Source organism: Pristis pectinata, chromosome 4 (genome assembly GCF_009764475.1).
Source record: "Pristis pectinata isolate sPriPec2 chromosome 4, sPriPec2.1.pri, whole genome shotgun sequence".
Lineage (NCBI taxonomy): Eukaryota > Metazoa > Chordata > Chondrichthyes > Rhinopristiformes > Pristidae > Pristis > Pristis pectinata.
The window spans coordinates 15,319,996-15,344,948 of record NC_067408.1 but is presented as its reverse complement, the minus strand read 5'-3'; the positions used below and the strand labels follow the sequence as shown (position 1 = coordinate 15,344,948).

The window sequence follows — 24,953 nt, the reverse complement described above, 5'->3', positions numbered from 1 at the left end:
ATCTTGTTTTCTTGCAGTTAAAGCATTATATTCCCTCTGCAGTAATAATAATAATTAGCTCCCGTCTGGGTATACAGAGAAAGCAAGCTGAAGGGAAACTAAAGTCATGGTGATAAAAGCAATGATGGTGTAATGTGGTTGTTTCCTTTAATCAGGTTTTCACTGAGATAGATGATGAACTCTCACTCTCACATTACTCTGAGCCCAACCTAAACAGGTTTTCTTTTCCCTTTGTAGGATTACCGGTTAAATATTTTCCTACGACAGCAATGGAATGATCCACGACTGGCCTACAGCGAGTTTCCTGATGACTCATTAGATCTGGATCCATCCATGTTGGATTCTATTTGGAAACCAGATTTGTTCTTTGCTAATGAAAAAGGTGCTCATTTTCATGAAATTACAACAGACAACAAACTGCTGCGAATTTTTAAAAATGGTAACGTCCTCTACAGTATCAGGTAAGTGGCAGTCATGTGGAACTGGGTGAGGGCAATGCACAGGCTATGAGATGACTGGTAACCATGAACTATCTGCCATAAAGTAGAACACAGCATAAGCAGATTGTAAGCAAGTAATACCAAACAAACTGTGTATGTATGAAATAAAAGCAGAAATTGCTGGAAATACTCAGCTGGTCAGGCAGCATCTGTTATAAGAGAGACAGAGTTAACATTGACCTTCAACAGTTTTTTGCTTTTCAATGTATGAATGAATCAGAACAGGAACTTGTAGAGTATGAGGGAATTTGACAGCTACACAGTAATGAATTATATATACAACAATATTTGTGTTTAGTTCTCATATCACATTAGCCTAGAACTACATATACAACATTGATTAAGAAGCAGGTACTTGAGGACCAGGAATAAAGGACTGACTAACTGTGGCTGTTGGGTAAGTGTTACATCAGTTTTTACTGAGATACATCTGCCTCATGTTTGATCATTATCACTAACCACGATGGACATTGTTACTGCTATTTGTATTTGAGAATGCTGTATTGTAAAGATGCTCTTTGAACCGAAGCAATGGCCATTCTACAAATCCAATTTACATTGGATGCTGCACTTTCACTTTACCTAATGATCTGTCTATTCTATTCTTAGTAACAGTAGTTAATCTCTGCTGTTGCACTCTTGTTGGCTCTACATAGCTCTGTTTGGGCCAATTAGTGAGTACAGGCAAATGTGCAGATCCTTCCCTAATGCTAAAAGCATTCATGATTAATTTTCAACATGTTGCCTGGGCCAACACACCATATGGGAACACTTTAAACTGAACTGGGTGAAGTGGTATCCCATGTAGATTTTTAAGACCAAGATATAAATTCAATGTGAGAAGTTATGAACTGTAAATAAATAAAGCTTTTATCCCTTAAAAAATTGAGAAGCGAAACTGTTAAGAAACACTTTACATCTCAAAAAGAGACGCTGATCTCCAACAGAGTTGCAGATGTTTCCCTTACTGGAAGTGATACAAAAGAAAATTAGCTCTGTATAACTGGCTGGAGATTTATTGTGGTGAATTGTACTTGTCTGGATCTGCTGTCTGGACTCACCCTTTGTACTCTCCATACACATTGTTAGATTTTAAAATGAATTACCTGCAAAATACTGGCTGTAACTTTATTGAATAAATAGGCAATCAATAACAATATTAATTAATTATAATAAATAAATATTAGTAAGTAACTGAAATTGAGGTAACACATTCCCAGATAAGTTGGGCTGGTATATATATAAAAAACAAAAGCTGGAGAAGACCATTCAATAAGATCGTGACTGATTTTTATCGAGTTGTATTTTTGCTTAGTCTTGCCTTCTGTTTTCAATGTAATGTAACCCTTTCAGAAGAATAAGTTTGTGCTGATGTGTCAGATGGGGTGAATCACCACTCAACTGATTTTAGACTACAGGAGTGATTATTTATACTTTAATCATTCCTGCCAGTACAGACCCCATATGTGTCAGGGAAAAAAATGATAGGTTTCACATTACCTGGTGGTCTTTTTGGAAAATTTATTGGTTCCAACCAGACCACTTCAATTGATTGGCTCTGGACCAACTTGCCTCAGGTGGTAAGTCATAGCTCTCAGTTTATTATTCCTTGTTGACAGCAAGAATCCTCTCTAACTATATTGTTGCATTTATGTCCCAATTATTATCTCATTCCCAAAGTTGACATGTCTCATTTAAAATTATCCATGCAAAGTAGTTACTGTGTTCATGGCTGAGTTCATGGTGAACAAGAGTCTGTTTCTGTACTATAGTCCAAATTAGCTTGAGATGGAGCTTCTGCGATTGATCTTATCCTTGGGGGCATGTTCTACCTGTCCACCAAAAATATTCACAAATAAAGATTGTGCCCAGCCACAAATCATCTGCTGAGAAATGAGTTGTAGTCCAAAGCATGGATTCTTATTTTCCCTTCTAATCTTCACTATTAAACCTCTCCCTGCTGCACTCACTGTTCCCTTACAGGTACACTCACCAAATCTCCTGTGCTCCTTTCCACCTTGCCATATCCATGCCTGCTAGTACTGTACCCTGATCTTTTACTGTGGCTGTCCTGCACCCACTAGTACTGTTTCCCCAGTTCCAGTACTCTATCCCTTTATGGTGACACACCAGAGCCTTAATGACTAAAGCCCGGTGGCTCTGTCATCCACCATCTTGAAGTGTTTTGAGAGGCTGGTCATGGCACGCATTAAATCCAGCCTTCCAGCAAACCTTGTTGCAGTCAAATTCACCTATTGCTGAAACAGGTCTACAGCAGACGCCACCTCCCTGGCCCTGCACTCATCTCTGGAGCATCTGGACAGTAAAGGCACCTACGTTAGGCTATTGTTTATTGTCTACAGCTCTGCCTTCAATACTACAATTTCAAGCAAACTCATCTCCCAACTCCTCGACCTGGGACTCAACACCCCCCTCTGCAACTGGATCCTTGACTTCCTGACCAACAGACTGCAATCAGTAAAGATAGGCAGCAACACCTCTGGCACAATTATCCTCAACACTGGGGTCCCACAAAACTGCATCCTCAACCCCCTATTCTAGTCCCTATACACCCATGACTGTGTGGCCAGATTATGCTCTAACTCCATCTACAAGTTTGCAGATGATACGATCGGAGTGGGCTGTCTCTCAAATAACGATGAAACTGAGTACAGAAAGGAGATAGAGAGCTCAGTAACATGGTGTCATGACAACAACCTTTCCCTCAATGTCAGCAAAACAAAAGAGCTGGTCATTGACTTCAGGAAGGGGAACGGTGCACATGCTGCTCTTTACATCAGCAGTGCTGAGGTTGAGAGGGTTGAGAGCTTCAAGTTCCTAGGAGTGAACATCATCAATAGCCTGTCCTGGTCCAACCATGTAGACACCATGGCAAGAAAGCTCACCAGCACCTCTACTTCCCCAAGAGGCTAAAAAAATTTGGCATGTCCATTTTGACCCTCACCAGTTTTTATCGATGCACCATAGAAAGCAGCCTATACGGATACATCACGGCTTGGCATGGCAACTGCCCTGCCCGCGACCACAAGATACTGCAGAGAGTTGTGGACACAACTTAGCACATCATGGAAACCAGCCTCCCCTCCATGGACTCTGTCTACACTTCTCGCTGCCTCGGTGAAGCTGCCAAAATAATTAAAGGTCCCACCCACCCCTGACATTCTCTCTCCTCTCCCCTCCCATTGGCAGAAGATACAAAAGCCTGAAAGCATGTACCACTAGGCTCAAGGACAGCTTCTGTCCCGCTGTTATAAGGCTATTGAGTGGTCCCCTAGTACGATAAGATGGACTCTAGACCTCACAATCTGCCTCGATATGACCTTGCACCTGATTGCCTGCGTTTTCCCTGTAACCGTAACACTTTATCCTGCATTCTGTTATTGTTTTACCTTGAACTACCTCAATACACCGTTGTAATGAATTGATCTGTATGAACAGTATGCAAGACAAGATTTTCACTGTACATGTGGCAACAGTAAACTAATTTACCAATTTACCAAGAGCAGTATGATACACTGAGCCTGGAGCTGGAGATGGGCCAGGATCTGTACTTGGGCCTAGACAATCAAACAACACCTGCCATATTCCTGGGTCTCTAATCCGAGGGTATCCCATCCTTACTTCTATGGTCCCCAGACCAGTTAGGCCCCTAGTCCCACACCCAAAGGTCATGAGGTCCAGTGTTGTAAGGCCGCAGGCAAGGATGGCAAGTGTGGGTAAGTGATGTGCACAATGTTTCTTCATACATAAGTACAGGGAGAATAAGTATCTGCATGTAACCTAAGGATGGTCTCCTGCTTTGCATTCTATAAATGCACCCTCTATTGGTCATTCAGCTCAAAACTTCCCCTTCATCTGTCCAACCTGTGAGTTCAATACGCTCCAGATCATGCAGCTTTACATTTGAATCCTGTTCAAATAGTTTAGCCTGGAAAAGTGTGAAGTGATACATTTTAGGAGGTGAAATGCAAGAGGAAAGTATACAGTAAATGGCAGGACTCTTAGGAACATTGAGGAATCTTGGGGTGTAAGTCCATAGCTCCCTGAAAGTGGCAACACAAGTGAATAGGTGGTAAAGAAGGCCATGCTTGCCTTCGTCATTGAGTATAAGAGTTAAGAAGTCATGTTTTCGCTGTATAATACTATGGTTAGGCCACATTTGGAGTATTATGTGCAGTTCTGGTCACCACACTATTGGAAGGATGTGGAGATATTGGAGAGGGTGCAGAAGAGGTTCACCAGGATGTTGCCTGGATTGGAGAGTATTAGCTATAAGGAGAGGTTCGACAAACATGGATTGTTTTCTCGGAGTGTCAGAAGCTGAGGGGCAACGTGATAGAATTACATAAAATTATGAGAGGCATAGATAGGGTAGGCAGTCAGAATCTGTAGCACCACAGTGGAGATGACAAATGTTAGAGGGCATATGTTTAAGGTGAGAGTGGAAAAGTTTAAAGGAGATTTGCAGGGCATGTTTTTACACACAGAGAGTGGTAGGTGCCTGGAACACGTGGCCAGGGGAGGTGGTGGAAGCAGGCACAGAAACAGGCAGTGAATAGATGGATATGGACCACATGCAGGCAGATGGGATTAATTTAGACTGGCATCATGGTTGGCACAGACATGGTAGGTGAAGACCTGTTCCTGTGCTGTACTGTTCTATGTTCTAACATTACATGGTTTCACTGATGATAGACATAAGGTTTAGTGTAAATTGTTTTGAGAATGTCAAATACTCTTGATATTCATGCTACAATTTGATTAGCTCTACTGGTGATAGACAGATAAATGATATTGTCTAGCTACTTCCTGGGAAAATTCATAATTTTCTTATTTTCCTTACAAATATCAGGGGAGTGAGCCATCCAACTGAATATTGAATGGTGTAAGCCAAGTGTAAATGTAGGTAGTAACTGTCACATTGTGTTTCTAAATGTGTCAGAGCAAAAGCTTTGCACCCCAGCGAGAGAGCATGACGGAAGCCAATAGTAGTTGAGTCATTGCAATGATCATCAGGGAATTTATTTTATTAGAACACTGGCAGGACAAGAAATGAGACCCACTAATCTTTCTTAACTGTGGGATTACAGTGTGGAATAGAGAGATGATTTATTACAGTGGGCTGTTAATTGCTGTAATTTTTGCAGTGGTGATCACAGGAATTGGTAGAAAAAGGATCGATACGGTGGAAAATTATTAGTTGATTAAAGAAAATAATTCATTAATGTGTGGAGGTGTTGAAGGCAGTTGTCATGGGGGCAGTGCTCCAAGTAAATGGCCTGAGCTAATCATAATTAGTACTGAGAGATAGTGGAATTATTACACTGACAGCACCATGCCAATCATTTCAATTCATCAGGTCAAGCCCCAACCAATCATGAACCAAATTGCCATGTGATGTTTTAATTGAGAAAGATGAGTACTTTTATTATGACTAACTCATATTTTACTGTTCAATATTATTGGCTCAACAGTATTCTCTAAGTAAGTATTGTAACTGGAAGCACCAGCCACAATAAACTTAGTGTCATGTGTAGTGTTTGCTGGCCTCAAGCACTTAAAATGAAGTAGGCAATTGACTATTGTGCTATTGTCTTTGGTTCAGTGAATTTGATGGTGAAGATTTGTTTCAGATTTTATTGTTCCAATCAAATAGAGCTTAGGCATTTCATTTGAATTTTGTAAACAATGCTAAATTATTTTGTGCTTCTTTTCAGGTTAACTCTGAGCCTTGCTTGTCCTATGGATTTAAAGAATTTTCCAATGGATGTGCAAACATGTATAATGCAACTTGAAAGCTGTGAGTATCTATTTATTTTGTCATGCTTGCTTGATATTAATCATTTGAGTATTATCAACCTCCTATAGTCTTAATGTCAAATGAAAATTAAGTTTATCATCTTGATACATTTGCATTTGACAAAATCCCTTGGAGTCCAGTATCACAATGGTCAATTGTCTACTCCATTTGAAGTCTTAGTTGGTTATTCTGCTCTTTTTCTGTTTTTCAGTTGGATACACTATGAATGATCTGATATTTGAATGGGATGAATCTGCTGCTGTGCAGGTAGCTGATGGACTAACTTTGCCACAGTTTATTCTTCAAGAGGAAAAGGACCTAAGATACTGCACAAAGCACTACAACACAGGTCAGTGTTGTAATTAGTTCCATAGTCATTGTGATGCTGGTGCAAGTCATTTTCTCACAGTACAGTGTTGCAAATAGTTTCATCGTCACTGTCATACTTGTACAAGGCACCACAGTGTACATAAAAAGTTTGTTTAAAGTTGCCTTCACAACAAGAAAACATTTACCCTTGTGTGTTCAATAAGGTTTACTTTTTCAAATTAATGTGTTGATGCCATTCTCTGTTGTTATCTGTATTTTTATACCTCACTGATTGTTCTCCCATTGCACCATTGTAACTTACCCATGAGACATGCAGTTTAAAAACAGGTCAGGTATTTAACCATAATTATAATTCTACAATGTTTGAGTGGAACATTTTCTAGCCATTATATTATTCTCTATTTTGGTACTTCTGTTGATTGAGAGTTTATCTGCTTGCTACGTGTTGTTTAGATCTCCAAAATCCCCATTTGTTCTGGAATTTGCTAATCAAATGTCAAAGTTTCTCAGATGATGTTAATTATGTGGTATTCAGCATATCTCATCTGCATTTGCTGTATGTATTGAAGTGATTTCTTTGGAGATGAAATAGATATGATATTTATAATACTTGGTCTTTATATGTACACACTTTTAACAAACCTCAGTCTTGTCATCTTGCATGTTTTTTTTGAAGTCTTTTCCTTTAAGGGTATTGAAACTCTTATAAATCTCTCAAGATAGGAAAATGAAAGAATAGCATACTGAGTTTTAAGACCAAGGGACAATTTCACAATCTTCACTTCTGACATGGAGACATTTTTACTGGTGAAAATACATCAACAAATCAGGGGTAGAGTGTCATATCTGCAACTCCAGTGCCACATTCACTATCAGTACAGCAACACTTCGAGAGTTCCAACCTCACAAAGTATCTCTCTTGATCTGTCACAGCCAAAAGAGCAAGGACAGTATCGGATGGTGATGTTATGGTTGTCAGGAATAATAATTGCATGATTCTTTTAAATTGATATTCAGTTTTCCTCTTGTTTCTAGCTAGTTGTTCATAGAATGCAGAGTGTATCATTTAAAGATGAACAATCCATGTTTTTGCACTATCATGAGTATGTATAATAATCATGAATACTTAGCCTCAATGGTGAAAATCTGGTTTATAATCATGGTAGGACACTTTGTCTCTGTCAAATGAAGCTGACACTTTGACTGCATTCTGAATCATACTGGATAAGGCATTGTTAAACTAAACCAATCAGTTAAAAGCAGATAAATGACATCTTTAGAGGGTGAAAACAGCACTCTGTAATAAATAAGTGAACAGTATACTGCGCTTAGCCATAATAATCCACATGCAAGATTACAGGGAAGTGAATAATGGACCGTGTTGACTTAAAGAGTTTGTTTTCCTTCTTGCTATCGGTACGGGCTTTGGCTGTTGGAAATAATTGTTTCAAGTTTGGGTAGGCAACTGTCCATTGTTGTTCATCAAAGATTTGGAATAAGTACAGCTTCTTGGAGATGTGCTGCTGATGGGCAAGGAAAACAAAGTCAGGAGATTATCCCTTGAAAAGCCAATTAAAGCTGCTCATACTGGCCCCTCAAAACATCTGTGCTATTTCCCTGCTCCTTCCCCGGTGCCCAGCAAACCTTATTATTTCTCATGTCTGCACAGTTCCCTTTTTGAATCTGCTTCCGCTACCCTTTTGGACACTGAATTCCAGATCACACAGCAACCTAAATAAATTCACCTTCACTTTCCCTTTTGCTCCATTTGCCAATTAGCTTGAAGAAGTGTCCACTGGCTATTGACCTCCCCTTGCCTGTGGAGACTGCTTCTGTGGAATACAATGAATGTTCCTTGAAAAGGTGTAGATTTTGTTTTGGAGACATAACAGATATTATAATATCTTAACTAATCTAAATAACAGCACTGTAACTTTTCTGTCCCACTCCAGGGAAATTTACTTGTATAGAGGCACGTTTCCACCTGGAGAGACAGATGGGTTACTACTTAATCCAGATGTATATCCCTAGTCTCCTCATTGTTATCCTCTCCTGGGTCTCCTTCTGGATTAACATGGATGCGGCTCCAGCACGTGTTGGTTTGGGAATTACTACAGTGCTTACCATGACTACACAGAGCTCAGGATCCCGAGCATCGCTACCGAAGGTAACAGATTGGCTGATATCAAAAGCTAAGGGAGGGATACCAGTCTTGCATAGCAGCATCAAAAATACTTAAGAGGTCAAAGGAGCAGCATAATCAAGAATTCTTTTCATGTAATTTGGTGTTTTGTGTAACAATGCTGCGGGTAAATGATAGCGTCCTAAGTCATAAAGATATTTCTATAAATTAACAAGAACTTCAGAAAGAATCTAACAAAACTTTACAATGTGAGGCTGTTAAAAAAAGGTTATGGAAACTGAAGTCATGAGCCCCTGAAAGAGGGCATTGGGAGCAAGATGTGCATATAACACAAACTACTAATTACCGTGCAGCAAGCACAATAACTTGGTGCTTTCTGTTCATTTCATTGACTTTGGTGGCAACAACGGCTACCTCACTGTTTGGCTGGACAGGCCCAGATGAAGGTCTGTTGCATCTGGACCAAGTGCTACCTACCCCTGTGGAAGTGAAGCTGATCAGGTACACAATGAAGAATTTTACAATGTGGTAGAGAACACAGGCTCCAAGGATTTCAGATGCTTTATTGGATCTTGGTGGAAGAGCTGATTTCTCTGTGCAACCTACTACATGATTTGTCACTTTGTCAAACACCAGCCTTTCTCTATGAAAAATCTCCATCACAGCATTTATAGGTGGAGTTCTACAGTATCCTTATGTACCTACTGCTACTACAAGCCTCACACCCACGTCTCACCTTTGCACGCATTGCCCTATGTTCAGCTATGCCAGCCATGTTACCCTAAAACGTAACACGATATTAACAATACACATCTCCCTCTCACATGGCAGTGTGACAACTGATGGCAGCAGTGACAAACCGGAAGGGGCAAGTGCACCAAAAAGTCTTAACCCCTTTCTATAATCCCCTGGAGAAGACACTGTTGGCTGCTGAGTCCATGACCACCCTCCTACAGTTCTCAGATGATATAAGCACGTTGCACATACTCTCCCTCTCTCTCTCTCTCTCTCACACACACACACACACACACACACACACACACACACACACACACAGTCACACACACACACACACACACACACACACACACACACACACACACACACACACACACACACACTCACACACAATCATCCCAGTACCACAATTTTACTCTTATCCTTCTTCCATTTCTAATAACCAGTAGTACAATCTGTCTATTACTGGCACTGCATATAATTTAGACTGCATTGATTTGGAGTCTGTTCATGGCAAGACATCAGATGAAGTGGACTGCAGGTAATTCGGGGGATGAGGATAACCCAAGTGCCAAATGAGCAAAGAGCAAAGTCACTCTCAAGTTCTACTGCAAAGGACTCCAATAATGGGATCACAGCAGATGATGGGAACTTATGCAAAATAAGGTGCATTGGGAAACCTACTAGAAAACTTCCATTTAACATCAAGGAAAAATAGCTCAGACCTTGCAACCCATCCTTCCCAGGACTGAACTGATGAGCAACGTCATTCATATACCCGTGGATCCATTCACACTATATCATCTAACAGCAGATTTGTAGCTTCCAAGACAGGGCAAACAGCAGCCACACGGGTTCTGAATGCTTCAGTGGAAGCTCAGTCTGTCGTCGTGCAAGTTCAGCCTGCTCTATCACAGTTGAGTATTACTGTGTTCAAAAGGACACCACACCAGTCCAGTAATCGGCCCTCCAGCCGATAACTAGGATTTCTAAAGCATTGCACCGGGGGGGTCTGGAGAGGGGGAGAGAGTGCAGTGTCTTGTGGGAAGCAGTAATTGCTTCTTAGAGCCAGAAACTGTTGTCCTCACTCAGGAGGACAGCATTCCTCCTGCCAACTCTACCACTCTCTCAGTGTCCTTGCTCTTGGACACGAGCCCACCTACTCAGAACTGCTGCTACACTTGCTGGTATGATGGAGTCGTCAATTGAGCTTTCTAGACTCAGAGATGCCGACAGTTCCTTACCAAAAATAAAGGATACTTTTACCATGAAGGAAGTGCTGCAGAGATGCACTGGACTGGTTCCAGCATTGGTGGGTTTGCCATGTGAGGAGAGATTGAATAGACTGGGCCTCCCTAGAGTTTAGAAGACTGAGAGGAAATCTTATTGACATTTACAAAATTCTTACAGGCTGGACACACGGAGAACATTTCCCTCGGCTGGGAAGTCTAGAACCAGGGGTCACAAGCTCAGAATAAGGGGCTGATCACTTACAATGCAGTTAAGGAGAATTTTTTTTTCATACAGAGGGTGCTAAATTTTTGGAATTCTCCCTTCTGGAGGACTGTGGAGGCTCTATCATTGAATTGATTCAAAACAGGGATTGATAGATTTCTGGATATTGGGGAAATCATGGGGATGGGGGTTAGTACTGCAAAATGACATTGAGATAAGAGCTCGACGATGATCTTGATGAACGACAGAGAAGGTGAAAAGGGCCAAATGACCTACTTCTGTTCCTAATTTTTATTCTCTTAAGATTGTTCTACATAACCATCTGTATTCTCCTCAAAGTAAATGGCTTGTCACCACTCATACCAGTCACTGGAGCAGCATTGTATTGGAGCATTTGATCAAGCAATGGCACACAGAACACAACCACTGTGCAAGGGTGATTAAATTACACTTGTATGCAACATGACGTGATTTGTTTATAGGATCATTTGGGAATATTTATTTTTGCAGTGGCTTTTAATTTTGTATTGAATCGTGGTGATCATTGATGATAAGTTAATGAATAACAACTTAGGATTATAGTTAGGTGAAATCTGCATTGACTGCAAAAGGTGTTGCCCAGGTTACTTCCCCCAGCCCCCCCCCCCCCCCCCGTTCATTCTCCATGTTCCCCTTCATCTTGTGCTCTTTCCTCAGCTGAAGCATAGAACTGGCTGTCCCCTCATAACGATGAGGCTATGCACCTTCAGCAATCCAAAATGAATCTTGACATCTACTCGGCCAACTACAACAATGTTCCTGCAGAGCGATCCATGTAGTGGAAGCCTTGTTTCAGTACATGAATGGTCTATCATATTTCATGCAGCAGGACAGCTTTTACAAATTGGATGGAATTTGTGCACTTCTGCATAGATTGCACTTTTTATTAGCAGAAAGTCCTTGTTTTGCATTAGCCATCTTATGATCTATTGTGGTGGTTTAGTCGCAAATGGCCGAAGACTATCACAAGAATGAAGGTATTAATGACTGCTGCCATAATACCAGGTCTTGACTGGCTGATGATTACACAGTAGCTGTATGTTCAGGGATGTTTTGGTAAATGGTAGAATTGACAGAGCCCAAAAAGCAACGTGTATGGTCAATGACACTCAGAACTGTGAGGAAACCTACAGACACATCAAAAACAAGTGTTCACTGGGCTAAAAACAAAATGCTGGAAACACTCAGTAGATCAGTCTACATCTGTGGGAAGAAAAACAGAGTCAATGTTTCAGGTGACTTGATTTCTTGATCTGTATCAGTCATCCATCTGTAATATTAGCTCAGCTTGGTTTTTCATTCTCTCCTGACCTGCTGGACTTGTCCTCCTGCCCTGCATTTCACAACTCCCATATTTTGTTTATGCTCTTATTCTCTAACTGCTCCCATTCACTTATTGACTGGATAACCTTGTTTACCCCACGGTCACCCCAGTTTTGCTCTATCGGAGACATCCTCCACCTGCAGCTTTACAGGCTTCATTTGTCTCCTTTCCAGTTTGGATACAGGGTCTCCTACCTGAAATGTTAATGCTGTTTCTCCTCCCATACACGTGGCCTGATCAGATGAGTATTTTCTGTTTTTGTTTAAGATTTCTAGCATCTGCAGTTTTTTTTGATCTTCTTGCAGCCTGTTGGCCTCAGGTAGGAGAGAATGAAATGCAAATACCTCTTTGAATAGAGAAACCTAGTGATCTCACTTATGCAACAGTTGATGGTAAATTGCAAAATGTTGCAACGGTCTCCAGCTCAAGCCTGAATGGAGCCAAAGGTATTAATGTCCATCACCATGGTCACCCTGAACAGCATTGGCAATGTGACCCTTGCCCTGCTGTGAGATTGCAGTTATGACTGAAGAATGTGGCAGACTTTGCTGAATGAAGAACCAACATAGTGCATGTTATCCTTCACTGGGTTTGGAGAACAGTATTGGGCTCTGAATGCCCTGGGCAGTTCAGGCCTCTTGCTAAATTTGCTTCTCCCTTCCTCCTTTGTATCATCTTTGTATTCTCCCAGTCATACTTCTGGGAATGCTACTAATGAACTCACATCAGCAAAAAGTCCTTCAGTGTCTGCCATGCCTCTTCTTGTGGACTTCTGCCACTGGAGGCAACTGTACGAAGGAACTAAGTTTGCAGAATCATCCAAGCGACAAGAAGAAACCAACTAACAACTAACCTGTAAAGATTTGATGATCATTTAAATTAGATCTGGTGTGTACATGGCTATGAATTCATGTCCAACCACGTTAGATTGAGAGAGAGCACTGGGGCTCCAAAATGGCAGCACTGGTGTCAAATTATGTATAAAGATCATCTATGATTTGTCTATAAGCATATTTGTTGCAGACATTCACTGGAAACACAAATGTACAATAGAATTCTGAAGTTCTAAGAGCACATGTCATGCCTCAACAAACAAGTTCTAACTATATCCCAATCTCTCACTAAACTTCTCTTGATTATAGGTTACCAATTTTTTACCAATAAGATAGAATGCTGGAATTACCCAGCATTTCAGTGGAGAGAGAAACAAGAGTTCATCAGAACTGTAATAGAGATAAAACAAGTCGTAGGGTACAGAAAGAGAGAGCAGGGAAAGAGAAGATAGTTAGGTTTGTGATGGGGTGGATGGCAGAAGAGGTTAATGCAAAGTGAAAGAAGGTGGATTTGGAATGTATAAAGTAACAAAATCTAAGTGTAAACTCAGAATGATTATCTAAAATTACCAGAGTACTGTTAAGTGAGTCTAGAAGTGAATATAAAAATATTGGAAATGCTAGTTATCTGAAATTTTTGAAATAATGCTGAGACACAAAGACTAAAACGTGCTTAGTACCTGGATTGAAAACAGGTTTTGTATCAAAATTCTAAAGTCGTTATAAAATCCTCTCTGGGGTACAGTAACCAATGGTGTTCCAGAGACATGACTATCTGACTTCTCCACTATTTGTAAAGCATATTGAACAAGAAATTCCTTTGTAGTCAGAATTTTCAGGTGTCTCTATTTAGGTAACATGCATGATATTGTGGAGGAGTTATCTATTTCGGTAAATGATTTGAACATTAGCAGTGGTGCTTAATCAAACATAAGACAATAGAACTGGAAACACGTATGACATGAAAAAGCCCAGTGTGTCATGAGACCCGATTCACCTAAACTCCACTAAGGCTCAATAAAGGCTTCCCCATACAGAGGAAATAGCATTCAAGTTTCAGGGATGGATGAACCATCCAAACATATTTTAAATAGCTAGTAGAATGAAATCAAAATGATTGGGCTGAAGAAATCAAAACACACATTCCAAAGAACATCAATTTTCATGGAAGACACATATGCTTTAGGGTTCTCTGGATGCAGAATATGGCTTCAAACATGAACACTCGGAATGAGCATATTGGAGGAATCTTGGATCTGTGAGTGGACTTGACCAAACGACAAACCTACCACATGCATCTGACGACCAAAGACAGAGCAGAGAAAAATAAAACCAAAAATGACTTTCTCAATGAAAGCAGGAACAATGCAGCCTGTGGCATTAAAAGTAGAGATGGAACACATGTATTAATGTAAAATGGGTCACATTAAAATGGCTGAAAAAGAAAATAGAGTTCTTATGCCAAATTTAAATAACCAAAAAAGAAAGTGGGAATTAGTTTGCATTTAGCATACTGGATACAGAGATATACTGGAATGAGACTGGATTCTAAATCAGATATCAATGTCAATAGTGAGGCAGAATATGAACTCCAGTTTACAGATTTGTTCAGCCTCAAGCGGATACATGTAGATGGGAAAAGGCCCAGGGAAGAAAAGTAAGACAATTCAATGCTTTGGAGGATTATAGATTACAAACGCAGGCAATTGAATTTACTTCTACTGGGAAAAGGAGACTGAAAGGAAACACGATATGGGTCTTTAGAGTAATGAAAGATGTAGATTGTGTGGTAGAAGGAAGCAAACAATCCTTCTCTGTTTCTGAGTGGAGAAATTGATGGTACAGGCAAAAAAACACTAAACTTCAAGCATGACTTGAAATTAGAAGAATCTTTTTCTACAAAATGCATAGGTAGAATAGAAAACCAGAGTTAACTAATACCTCAGAAAAAGAGATTTTATTAGGATCCATGGAGAAAGGGGATTCAGATATATAGATAATAGAGCTTGTAAGTCATCGGGGAGTAAAAAGAGATTCCCAGGATTGTGTGCAGGGCAACAGTAGATACACAGTAGATGTGGTCGTGCAATGCATATGGAATATAATGCTGGCCAGGGGCATGATCTCTTATCCTGTAATTTTTCAGTATTTGTGAGGTACTCTCAAAATAATCAGTATTTGCTGTATCTATTGATCTTTTTTGTTCCCATTGTTAATTTCCCATCTCTTTGATATTTCCTTATTGAGTCAATCGAATTGCCTTTTCATTTTCTGGTCCTCCCCTTTATAGCTCCTGAGTGATGGCAAAAAGGTTGAAAGGCTTGTCCCAGTGGCCAGAACAAGGTTATTTGATGAATGTGTAGTTTCTATGCTGCAGAAGTGTGAATAATAACTGTCTTTCCCTACTTCAGGTGTCCTATGTAAAAGCCATTGACATCTGGATGGCTGTCTGCTTACTCTTTGTCTTCTCTGCACTATTGGAATATGCAGCTGTTAACTTTGTATCTCGTCAACATAAAGAACTACTGAAATTCCGCCGGCGAAGGCGTCTGCATAAGGTAGGGTCTAGAGAGATAAGGATAGAGACCCTTCCCGCTGCACATGTAAAGCCCATCAGGGCGTAACTAGCGTGGCAGTGACAGAGGATATTTTCTGGTCTGTATACGACCAGAGATTAGAAACAAACAAATTATTTTTGGGAGATTTGTCAACAACAATGTTTATGGTACCTTTAAGGTGCCACTGGGCACTTTACAGAGGACTAATCCATCTATCAATGCCAAGAAGGAGATAAGAGATGGTCAAAGAGTCTCAAGAAGCTTCAGTGCAGGAGAAGGAAGTAAAATGGATTTAAGGACAGAATTCTTAATTAAAGAATCTGGATGGCAGAGGAGAGAGGTATTACCATTGGGCTGAAGGGAATGGAGCATAAACAAAGAAAATAATCCAAACAATGCAGAGGTTTTAATCTGTGGAGTACTAGAGAAGGCTACAGAGATAGAGAAAATGAGATCTGGAAACTGTCCCTCATAGAACATGAATTATTATAAGAAAAATGGTATTCCAGTTGATATTTGGTTGAAACCAGCTTCAACTTTAATAAACCTTACCAGGAGAAATTGTTTTTGATACTGGACATGTTTAAGTAACGTAGCCCTAAATCCAGGTCATTATGGAAAACATAGCATGTCCAATATTTTGTTACTTCATTGCCACAGATGCAATAGGTTGGAAATCAGTCCTGGCACTGAATATGGATATATAATAGTTACTGCGCATTGTTCCCCACTTCTGGACAAGGACACATCTCTATCCCATTAATGAGGACCTAATTCTGTTCACCTCTTTCTCTTCTGTAATAAGAATAATGTGTTCAGGGCTGGAGATAGAAGTGGCCAATCTCTGCGCTCAGCAGACTGAGGTTTTCTGTTTTGAGCTTTCCAAGGGTGTTGTCAGAGGTAGAATTAATCTCCATTTACTTAATCTCAGAAAAGCGTCTTTATCCCACTCAATTGGGTCCTTCCTTTTCTAATCTAATCATCCCTGCGCATTCTTTATAATTAAAAATGCTTGTATCTCATTGCACTAAAATAGCTCTCCATTCAACAAATTAATTTTTCAGTACCTGGTTACATATGCAAATGAAACAGCCATGCTGTGCCAGCAACATTACACAAGTAGCAATAAAATTAGTGGCTAATTTTATTGTTGATATTAACCAAGTAACTTTTCTAACTTAGCTTTGGTAAAACTGAATTATGATCGCATCATACTATGGAAATTGGGCTGTGATTCAAAAATTATTCCTTATATTAGAGGTTAATTGTTACAGGTTAAAAAAAAATTCATGCCCATCCCATCCTTTAGTGCTAAATCTGGATCCATGTAATGGAGGCACATGGGAATTGGATCATCTAGACTTCTGGGTTAATCAGTTTTAATGCCAGGATTGATAACAAGGGAACATGTCCCAAAGTGATTTACAATGAATGAAGTAGTTGTGATGTGTGTTCACAATTGTGATGTTGGAAACTTAGCAGCCATTTCGTGTCCACCAAATCCCTGGAGCTGTGTAATATTGACCAGATTATATGTTTTAGTGATATTGATTGAGAGACAAATACTGGCCAGAATACCAGCAATAACTCTATTGCATTTCTTTGAAATAATTCTTTTATATCCATCTGAGGATAGAGGCAAGGTTCTGGTCTAAGATCTCATCTGAAATGCTTCTCCCCAGTAAAATAGCTCTCCCTCAGTACTGTACTGAAGCATCAGAAGATAGTTTTGTGCTCAAGCCATCTAGAGTGGAATTTAATCATGCAGAAACCAGGGATCAAAATTCCTTGGGTCACCATATATATTGTGAGCATGCAAGTCTTTTGTACAAAAATATTATTTGTAGTTTAATACATAATTTTTTAAAAATCAGTTGATGTTGTAATCCATGCATGGGAAGTCAATTCTATTAGATTTCATAGCCATTGGATCAAATAGATGTTGACTCTGAAAGAAGTGAGTTCCTGGCACCGGTATCATTTTCCAAAAGTTGTTTGCTTGTTCTTAAATAATAGGTTGTTCTGTGGGAATATACCTAACAACAAAAATACATGGTTCAATGGAAGTTGCATCAAAAAGTGTTTCTTGGAGCCTGGATTTTTTTTTGTAATTATAATCCCAAATGTCTCAGTGGACCAAAAGAGCAGCTACAGACAATAGCTTCACATGCCCTTCACCAGCATTTTCATGCACCATACAGTGACACAGAGGCTAGAACATGAGTTCACAAGATTGAGAGGAAGTCAATATGTAAGTCTCATGGAGTGTCTGATGTGGAGTACTTGCTAGTTCCAGATAAAGAGCAGTAAGTAGGAAATTCAATAAATGTTCAACAACCTGGTGGCTTTCAATGTCAAAAGAGATGAAGCAACTGTCTATGCTGATTGAAACATCAGCTACTTCATTCATGCATCCATGGCTGTCACATTGGCACAGATGATCTCTCAGCCAGTCTGGAAGAAGGGAGAGGCCAGTATACTGTTCATTTTGTTTGCCAGTAATGGTGATATCCCTCTGTTTCAAGCTGACTACAAATGACCTTTGTAAAATGACAGAATTAATCTGCAAGTTTTTCTGGAATGAACTTGACTCTCTGTTTTCACTGTCAAGTTAGTGTGCCAGGGCCAACAGGTACAGCTGGTAATAGAACTTCTGGTGAAGGTACTCCCACAGTGTTGTTGGGTGGGAAGTTCCAGGATTTAGACCCAATAACTAGGAAGGAGGAAAAATATAGTTCCAAGCCAGATAATGTGTGAATTACAGGGAAGTCTGCAAGTAGTAGCTGCTACTCTTCTTCTCGATAAGAAATAGTATTGATTTCATACAGGAGAACAGGAATGTGAAAACAGTTAGAAAGAAACAGGTTCAGTCAGCCACTTCCCTTATAGAGCGCTGCAGAAGACCATGATGCATTCTCCTCCGATGCAACATTAGACTAAATTTCTCAGCATTTTATGCCAGAGGGTCGTGGATTTCTGGAATCCGTTGCCACGTACAGCTGTGGAGGCCCAATCATTGGGGGTGTTTAAGGAGGAGATTGATGATATCTAATTAGTCAGGGTATCAAGGGATATGGGGAAAAGGCCGGGAATTGGGGCTAGATGGGAATAGTTTAGCTCACGGTGAGGTAGCGGAGCAGACTCGATGGGCCGAATGGCCTACTTCTGCTCCTTGTCTTGTGATCTTGTGATGATCTTGTGAGGCCTTCGACTTTAATTCTGGGTTAGGTCCATGGCTGTTCCAATCCTTTCCTTGGTGTCCAGCTCTGCCACCACAATGTCCAAACCAGAGCTGGAGTCACTGGGTGCTGCTTCAGTGTCTATCCTTGCTCTCTTCATACCATGTCTTACTGCATCCAGTAACAGTTGTAACCACTTCAAGAGATCCAGTCATGGCGGGACAATGCACGAATAAGTTTGTGCTTTCCAATATGACAAGCGGAATTACACGTGGTTATTGTGCAAAGCCATGCTTAAAGCTCTGTGCCTGGTGCTTTGCATGTTGTGTATGCATGAAATTTATTCTCCTGCAGCTGGGAATCTAAACTGGCACTGATGCCACATGCAGGGGCATTTTTGGGTGCACAGTAAAATTTCCAGCCTATGGTATTTATTCTGCTTGTGCTCAGTATTTTTGTTGCAATTAGTAATTATGCAATGAGCATTTGGCATTTCCACTGTTTGTACACAATATTTACGCCATCCATGACAGGTATTTCAACAGGTTGAATGCAGAGCTTGTCTTGCTTGTTCTCAGTAATTCCACTTGAATGAGTTGTTTGTACTGTTTGTGTTAAATAATTCTGCCACTTGTACACGGTACCTACTCTACTTTTGTTTGGTATTTATTCTGGTTATGCTCAGTCTTTCCATTGCTTTACACATTATGTATGCCCTTTATACTCAGTATAATCACTGCCTGTATACGGTATTTATACCATGGACCTGGTCCTTCTACTATAGGTGCACATGTCACTTCTGTTCAATATTTCTGTTGCAATATTTACACTGCATGTGAGTAGTACTTCTGCTGATTGTACCCAGTTGTCTAGAAAATCAGTTAAATAGGGCATAAGTTATTTGTGCTGTTCGACTGAAGTGTAAAATTGATGGTGAAGTAGAACCAGTACTTCCTGGCACACACATCATATATTGTGGCTTTGAATCATACACTTGTGTGTGTGTGATTCACTTAGCACAAAGAAAACTGTACACATAGCAGCAATGAAAAAAGAGAGCAGAGAAACAGTCCCTAATAAAAAGAACCAAGTTTGATCAGGCGCTCCTCAAAGGAACATCTCCCTTCTGCACCGTTGTTAGGGTGTCTGTTGCAGAGACAAGAATGCATTCAGCTTCAGTGCAATGATGGACCAGGTTTCTCAGCAGGTAGGACCTTCTCCTTTCTTGTGGATGCAGACTCCAATCATTTAAATCCTTTTCCAATGTATCCAATCAAGCCGGGTGGAAGCTGGTTATTCGTTTCAATGTCTATGCTGGCCCACTTAATGTAATACCACTCAAAGTCCTCCCCACTCTACCCAGAAATAGTTACAGCCACTTGGAGAGGCCCAGTCAAGGCAGGGCATTGCATGGGTAATTTTTCACTTTGCATGTATTAATATGAACAATCATGCAAAATACCCACAAAATGGCATACTTATGTGAATGCTACTTTGCACATTGTATTTGCATGGAAATTAAAGCAGCCAGGGACTAAAACTGGTGCAGTTCCTGATAGTGCTTTTTTTAATGTGTTTATGCATAATGTAGTTTCTAGTGCAGTATTTAATCAGCTTGTATTCCGTATTTCCATTGCTTGCACACAGTGTTTATGCTGTTTGTGCTCTTTATTTCTACTACCTGTGTACAGTTATAATTTTGTTTGTCTAAGTATTTCCACTGCCAGTATACATGATTTACAACGTGCTTTGAATCTTTATTGCTTCTACCTGGTAGTTATGTCATGTGCTCTATTGTTCCATTGTTTGTGCATAGAGCTTACATATTTACTACCTTCAGTATTTCTGCTGTCTATGCACAATGTTTATACCGCTCGTGTCCAGTATTTCAACAATTTGTACAACATATTTGTACTGATTGTTCTCAATACTTCTCCTTGAACATGTTTATACAATTTGTGCAAAGTAATTCTGCTGCTTTTGCACAGTATTGATTCTGCTTTTGCTTAGTAATTTTATTATCAGTGCACAATATTTATATTGCTTGTTCTCATTATTGCCGCAGCTTGTACAGTATGGATATCACTTCAAATCAATACTTACACTGCCTGTCAACAGTATCTATAATGCTCATCCAATTTATTTCTGCTGCCTTCACACAGAATTTATACTATTTGTGCTCTGTTTTTCTGCAGAGTACCCAGTATTATATCTTTTCGAACTCGGTGTATCCATCTGTTTGTGCACTGTATTAACAATGCTTATACTGCCTGTGTTTACATAGTATTTAAATGCTTGTGCTATAGTTCTGCACCATACTCAATATTTATATACTTTGGGATCAGTATGGCCACCTGTTTGCACAGAGTATGGTCAAGACCTTGGTTGCCTCTGGTTGTTGTATAGTATTTATACAGCTTGTGGACAGTATTTTAGTTGCTGTGAACATATTAATATTGCTTGTACTCATGGTTGCCACAGCTTTGGCAGTGTTAATATCACATGATCAATTTCTGCACTGCTTATATTTACATAAGTTGTGTAGTATTAGCATTGCCCATACAGTATCTATACCAATTGTGCAGCTTGTACATATTATTTATGCTATATCTGCTCTCCATTTCCAGTGTTTGTGCATAGTATTAAGAGCACTTTTTCTCATTGTGTTTACGATGCTTGTACTCAGTATTTTCATTGCTGGACAGTATATTTACATTTCCTCTGCTCACATTGTCACTGCCCTTCCACAACCTGAATGGAGTATTTACAATGCTTTTGCAAAGTATTTCTTCTTTTGTGTTCACTCCAGCCACCACTTGTGAATTCTGTTGGAACGATATTTCTTTGGGGTGCATTTCCTCGAGCTAGGCACCTACTGTTGCCACTGCAGCGTTAGATTAAAATCTACCCTATTCCGTTGCTTCTGCCCAGCATATTGCTACTTCTACACAATAGTTATGTTGTTTGTACTCAGTATGCCTGCTGCTTATGTCTTATGCTTTTGTTGATGGTGTCCCTTATTGAAACAGCCTCTGCACAGCATTCTGCATGTGGCCAACATTCCAACTACTTATGCATCGTATTCCTGCAGCCTTTTCAGTTTTCCCACTACCATGCACAATATTGCATGTAATCTTTCCACTGCTGTGTATAGTGTTCCTGCTGTTTGTGTACAGAAATCACAATGATTGTTCTGACTATTCACACAGTGTGTGCACGATATTCCCACTGTTTAGCACATTGTTTCTACCAATTGTGCTCAATGCTTCCAGAGTTTGTGCTCACTCCTTCATTTCATGTACCCAATTTTTCACTATTTCTGCTCCTTGTACCTGGTATTTCATTAACCCTGGATTATCACCAGTATGCTTATTATTTTGTTAATCCTGGATCATCATTCATGCCTGGTACTTCTGCTGGCTGTGTCCAATATTTTCACTTTTTGTGCTCAGTATGACTTTGTGTCCAGCATTGGTTTGGCTACTTTGCCTGGTGTTTCTTTGTGGCTGCGTTCCCACTCCCTGTGCCTGAGATTCACATTAACATTACTTATGCCCACTAATCATTGGATCTAATATTCCTGCTTCATCTGCCAGCTATTTTCTCTGCTTGTATCCAGGATTTGATTCTGCCAAGGGTCTTGTTGTCCTTGGCCTGGATTTACCGTGCTTGTGTCTTGTATTTCGCAGCGCCTGGTTTCCCTACTCTGCCTCTCACTGTGTCTAGTATTTGTACTTCTGCTGTATTGTACCCGTACTGCTTTATCCCAGTGTTTCCGAGGCAATATATCCAGGTTCGACATGGACTGTAGTCATACAGGGCATGCATTACAAAGGGGATTAGTTCTGATTTGAGCCAAAGGTGAAGCACTGAATCAAAATTAGGGCCTGAATGAGTGTCTTTTGGAAATGAACTGCCTGCATTGCTGCTATTTATAACCTCACATTATAGAGATGACAGCTGGCATAAATCAGGAATTGACGCAAGGACAGCTCATTGTTCATCCACTATCGTATATAAATGGTTGGAAGAGCAGACAAGGACATGAGAGCAAAGAGAGGATTAGAGAGAAAAATTATACAACATTTTTTAAGTATGGAATGAGATGACACCACAATGTGAAAACATTAGTCTGGGTCTTACAGTGATAGGATACGGGCTTATGAGTTTGAATCTCAATCAAACAGAGGTCAAGCACAACCCCGCAAGGATAAAAGATCAGTGGAATGCGAAATCTGGCAGACATTCTGTTGGATGAGAATGGGAAATAGAATGGGAATTGGGTCTAAGTTGTGTAATGAGGACCAAAGGACGGGGAAAAAAAACAAGTGCAAAGGAAACCAAGTATTCAGTGATCATAACCACCACAGCTTCTGGTGTATGGTACTTATGCTGCTTTATCCCAGTGTTTCTGAGACAATATATCCAGGTCTGACATGCATTGTAGTCATATAGGTCATTCAGAATTAAAACGCTGTCATTCAATTTGAAGGGAAGATACCTCACCGATTATAGTCCTCCATCAGCATTACTCTTAAAGCAATGACTGAACTGCCCTAATAATATAACAAGGAAGCAGGAGACAAAGATTGAGAAATTATGGATGTATTGCAAATTGATCCTTCTTTTTTGAAGGAAAATATATTAAAAAGGTGAGCTTGTGATTGAATAAAGAAAGGAGGCTTTGAACAGTTAACAGGAGTATTGATTTGTCAGCTAGAGTCTGCAATGAGATCTCATACCCAAAAAAAATATATTGATGGTGAAGGTGCTACAAAAAATGAGAAATATAATTTCTCACAATTAAGAAAAGGAAATGATAAGGAGAGAATGAGACTTGAGGCAAATCGTAAATAGTTTTCCAAACTTGCTATTGGTTACAAATGAGTAACATGGACGTTTTCATTGTTGTACTGTTAATCTCTGTATACATGTTTGTTAATTACCTTCATCATACTTTGCTAAAGCAATTGTTTCAGTTCATTTTCTGGAACCAGTCTGGATTTTGGAAGTATTCAAAGTCAGATCAGGGCTCACAAGCCAAAAGAACCAGGGTTTCTCCAGATCACATTAATCCTCTCACTGTGTTTTAAGTCATTACTTTCACCAATGGCAAGAAGCACCTGATTCACTGTGGGTTCTTGGAAACTTCTCATTTGGTGAAAGTTCATATGGCAGACATATCTTCACTCTAAGACTTTCCCAGTGTACAAGCTAAATTCTTCTCATTTGTTCCAGGAGGATGAGGTAGTAGAAGGGCGTTTCAGTTTCACTGCATATGGGATGGGACCTGCTTGCCTACAAGCTAAGGATGGAGTTGCCATTAAGGGCAATAATAACACGTCAAAGTCAAATTCGCCACCGGCCAAAACGTCAGATGAGATGAGGAAACTTTTCATCCACCGAGCAAAAAAGATTGACACGGTATCGCGAGTGGTTTTCCCTCTTGTCTTCCTGATTTTTAATATTTTCTACTGGGTGATCTATAAGATCGTGAGGAGTGAAGATATCCACAAAGACTAGGCGCTGAGAAAGAAAACACTCCACTGCCAGGAAGAATATCATCATCTGGCACATGAGCAATGCAGGAAGGCATGAATATAATGAGAATATGGCAATATGTAAAGAAAAGAATTTCTATATATGGTCAGACTGAAGGAAGGTATCCTTATAAACTGCAGTACAGATGCATTACAGAGGAGAAGATGCAGTCAAAAAATCTTTCATATTAAATATATTATATATAAAAGGTTCATTAGACTCCTCCATGTGATCATTTGATCTGTATAAAATCTGAAAAAACGGAATGACTATATAATATAATAAACCTCATGTGCTTGATCTAAAATATTCCACTTAAGGTCACACCATTTTTTTAAAATTCTGTCTTGTTCCCTCTGCAACATTTCTAAATGTAGTCTACATCCTTAAGGCATTTTGTGTCCTGTTTAAATCACATTAATATCGACTTTCTCTCTCAATCTAAATAAACAGTTTCATTTTGAACTTTGTAAACTACTCTTAGTACCGCAT

The 24,953-nt window shown here is 39.8% G+C and overlaps 1 protein-coding gene across 1 annotated transcript in view; it reads left to right on the top strand.

The window, feature by feature from the left end:
• The window catches only part of glra1 (glycine receptor, alpha 1), a 68,769-nt gene extending 44,326 nt beyond the window's left edge, over positions 1-24,443 (top strand). The window contains exons 4-9 of the mRNA XM_052014070.1: positions 238-461; positions 6,239-6,321; positions 6,533-6,670; positions 8,604-8,818; positions 15,595-15,741; positions 24,159-24,443. Coding sequence (XP_051870030.1) covers positions 238-461; positions 6,239-6,321; positions 6,533-6,670; positions 8,604-8,818; positions 15,595-15,741; positions 24,159-24,443 — 1,092 coding nt within the window. The remainder of the gene's footprint in view (positions 1-237; positions 462-6,238; positions 6,322-6,532; positions 6,671-8,603; positions 8,819-15,594; positions 15,742-24,158) is intronic.
• Positions 24,444-24,953: the final 510 nt, after the last annotated feature.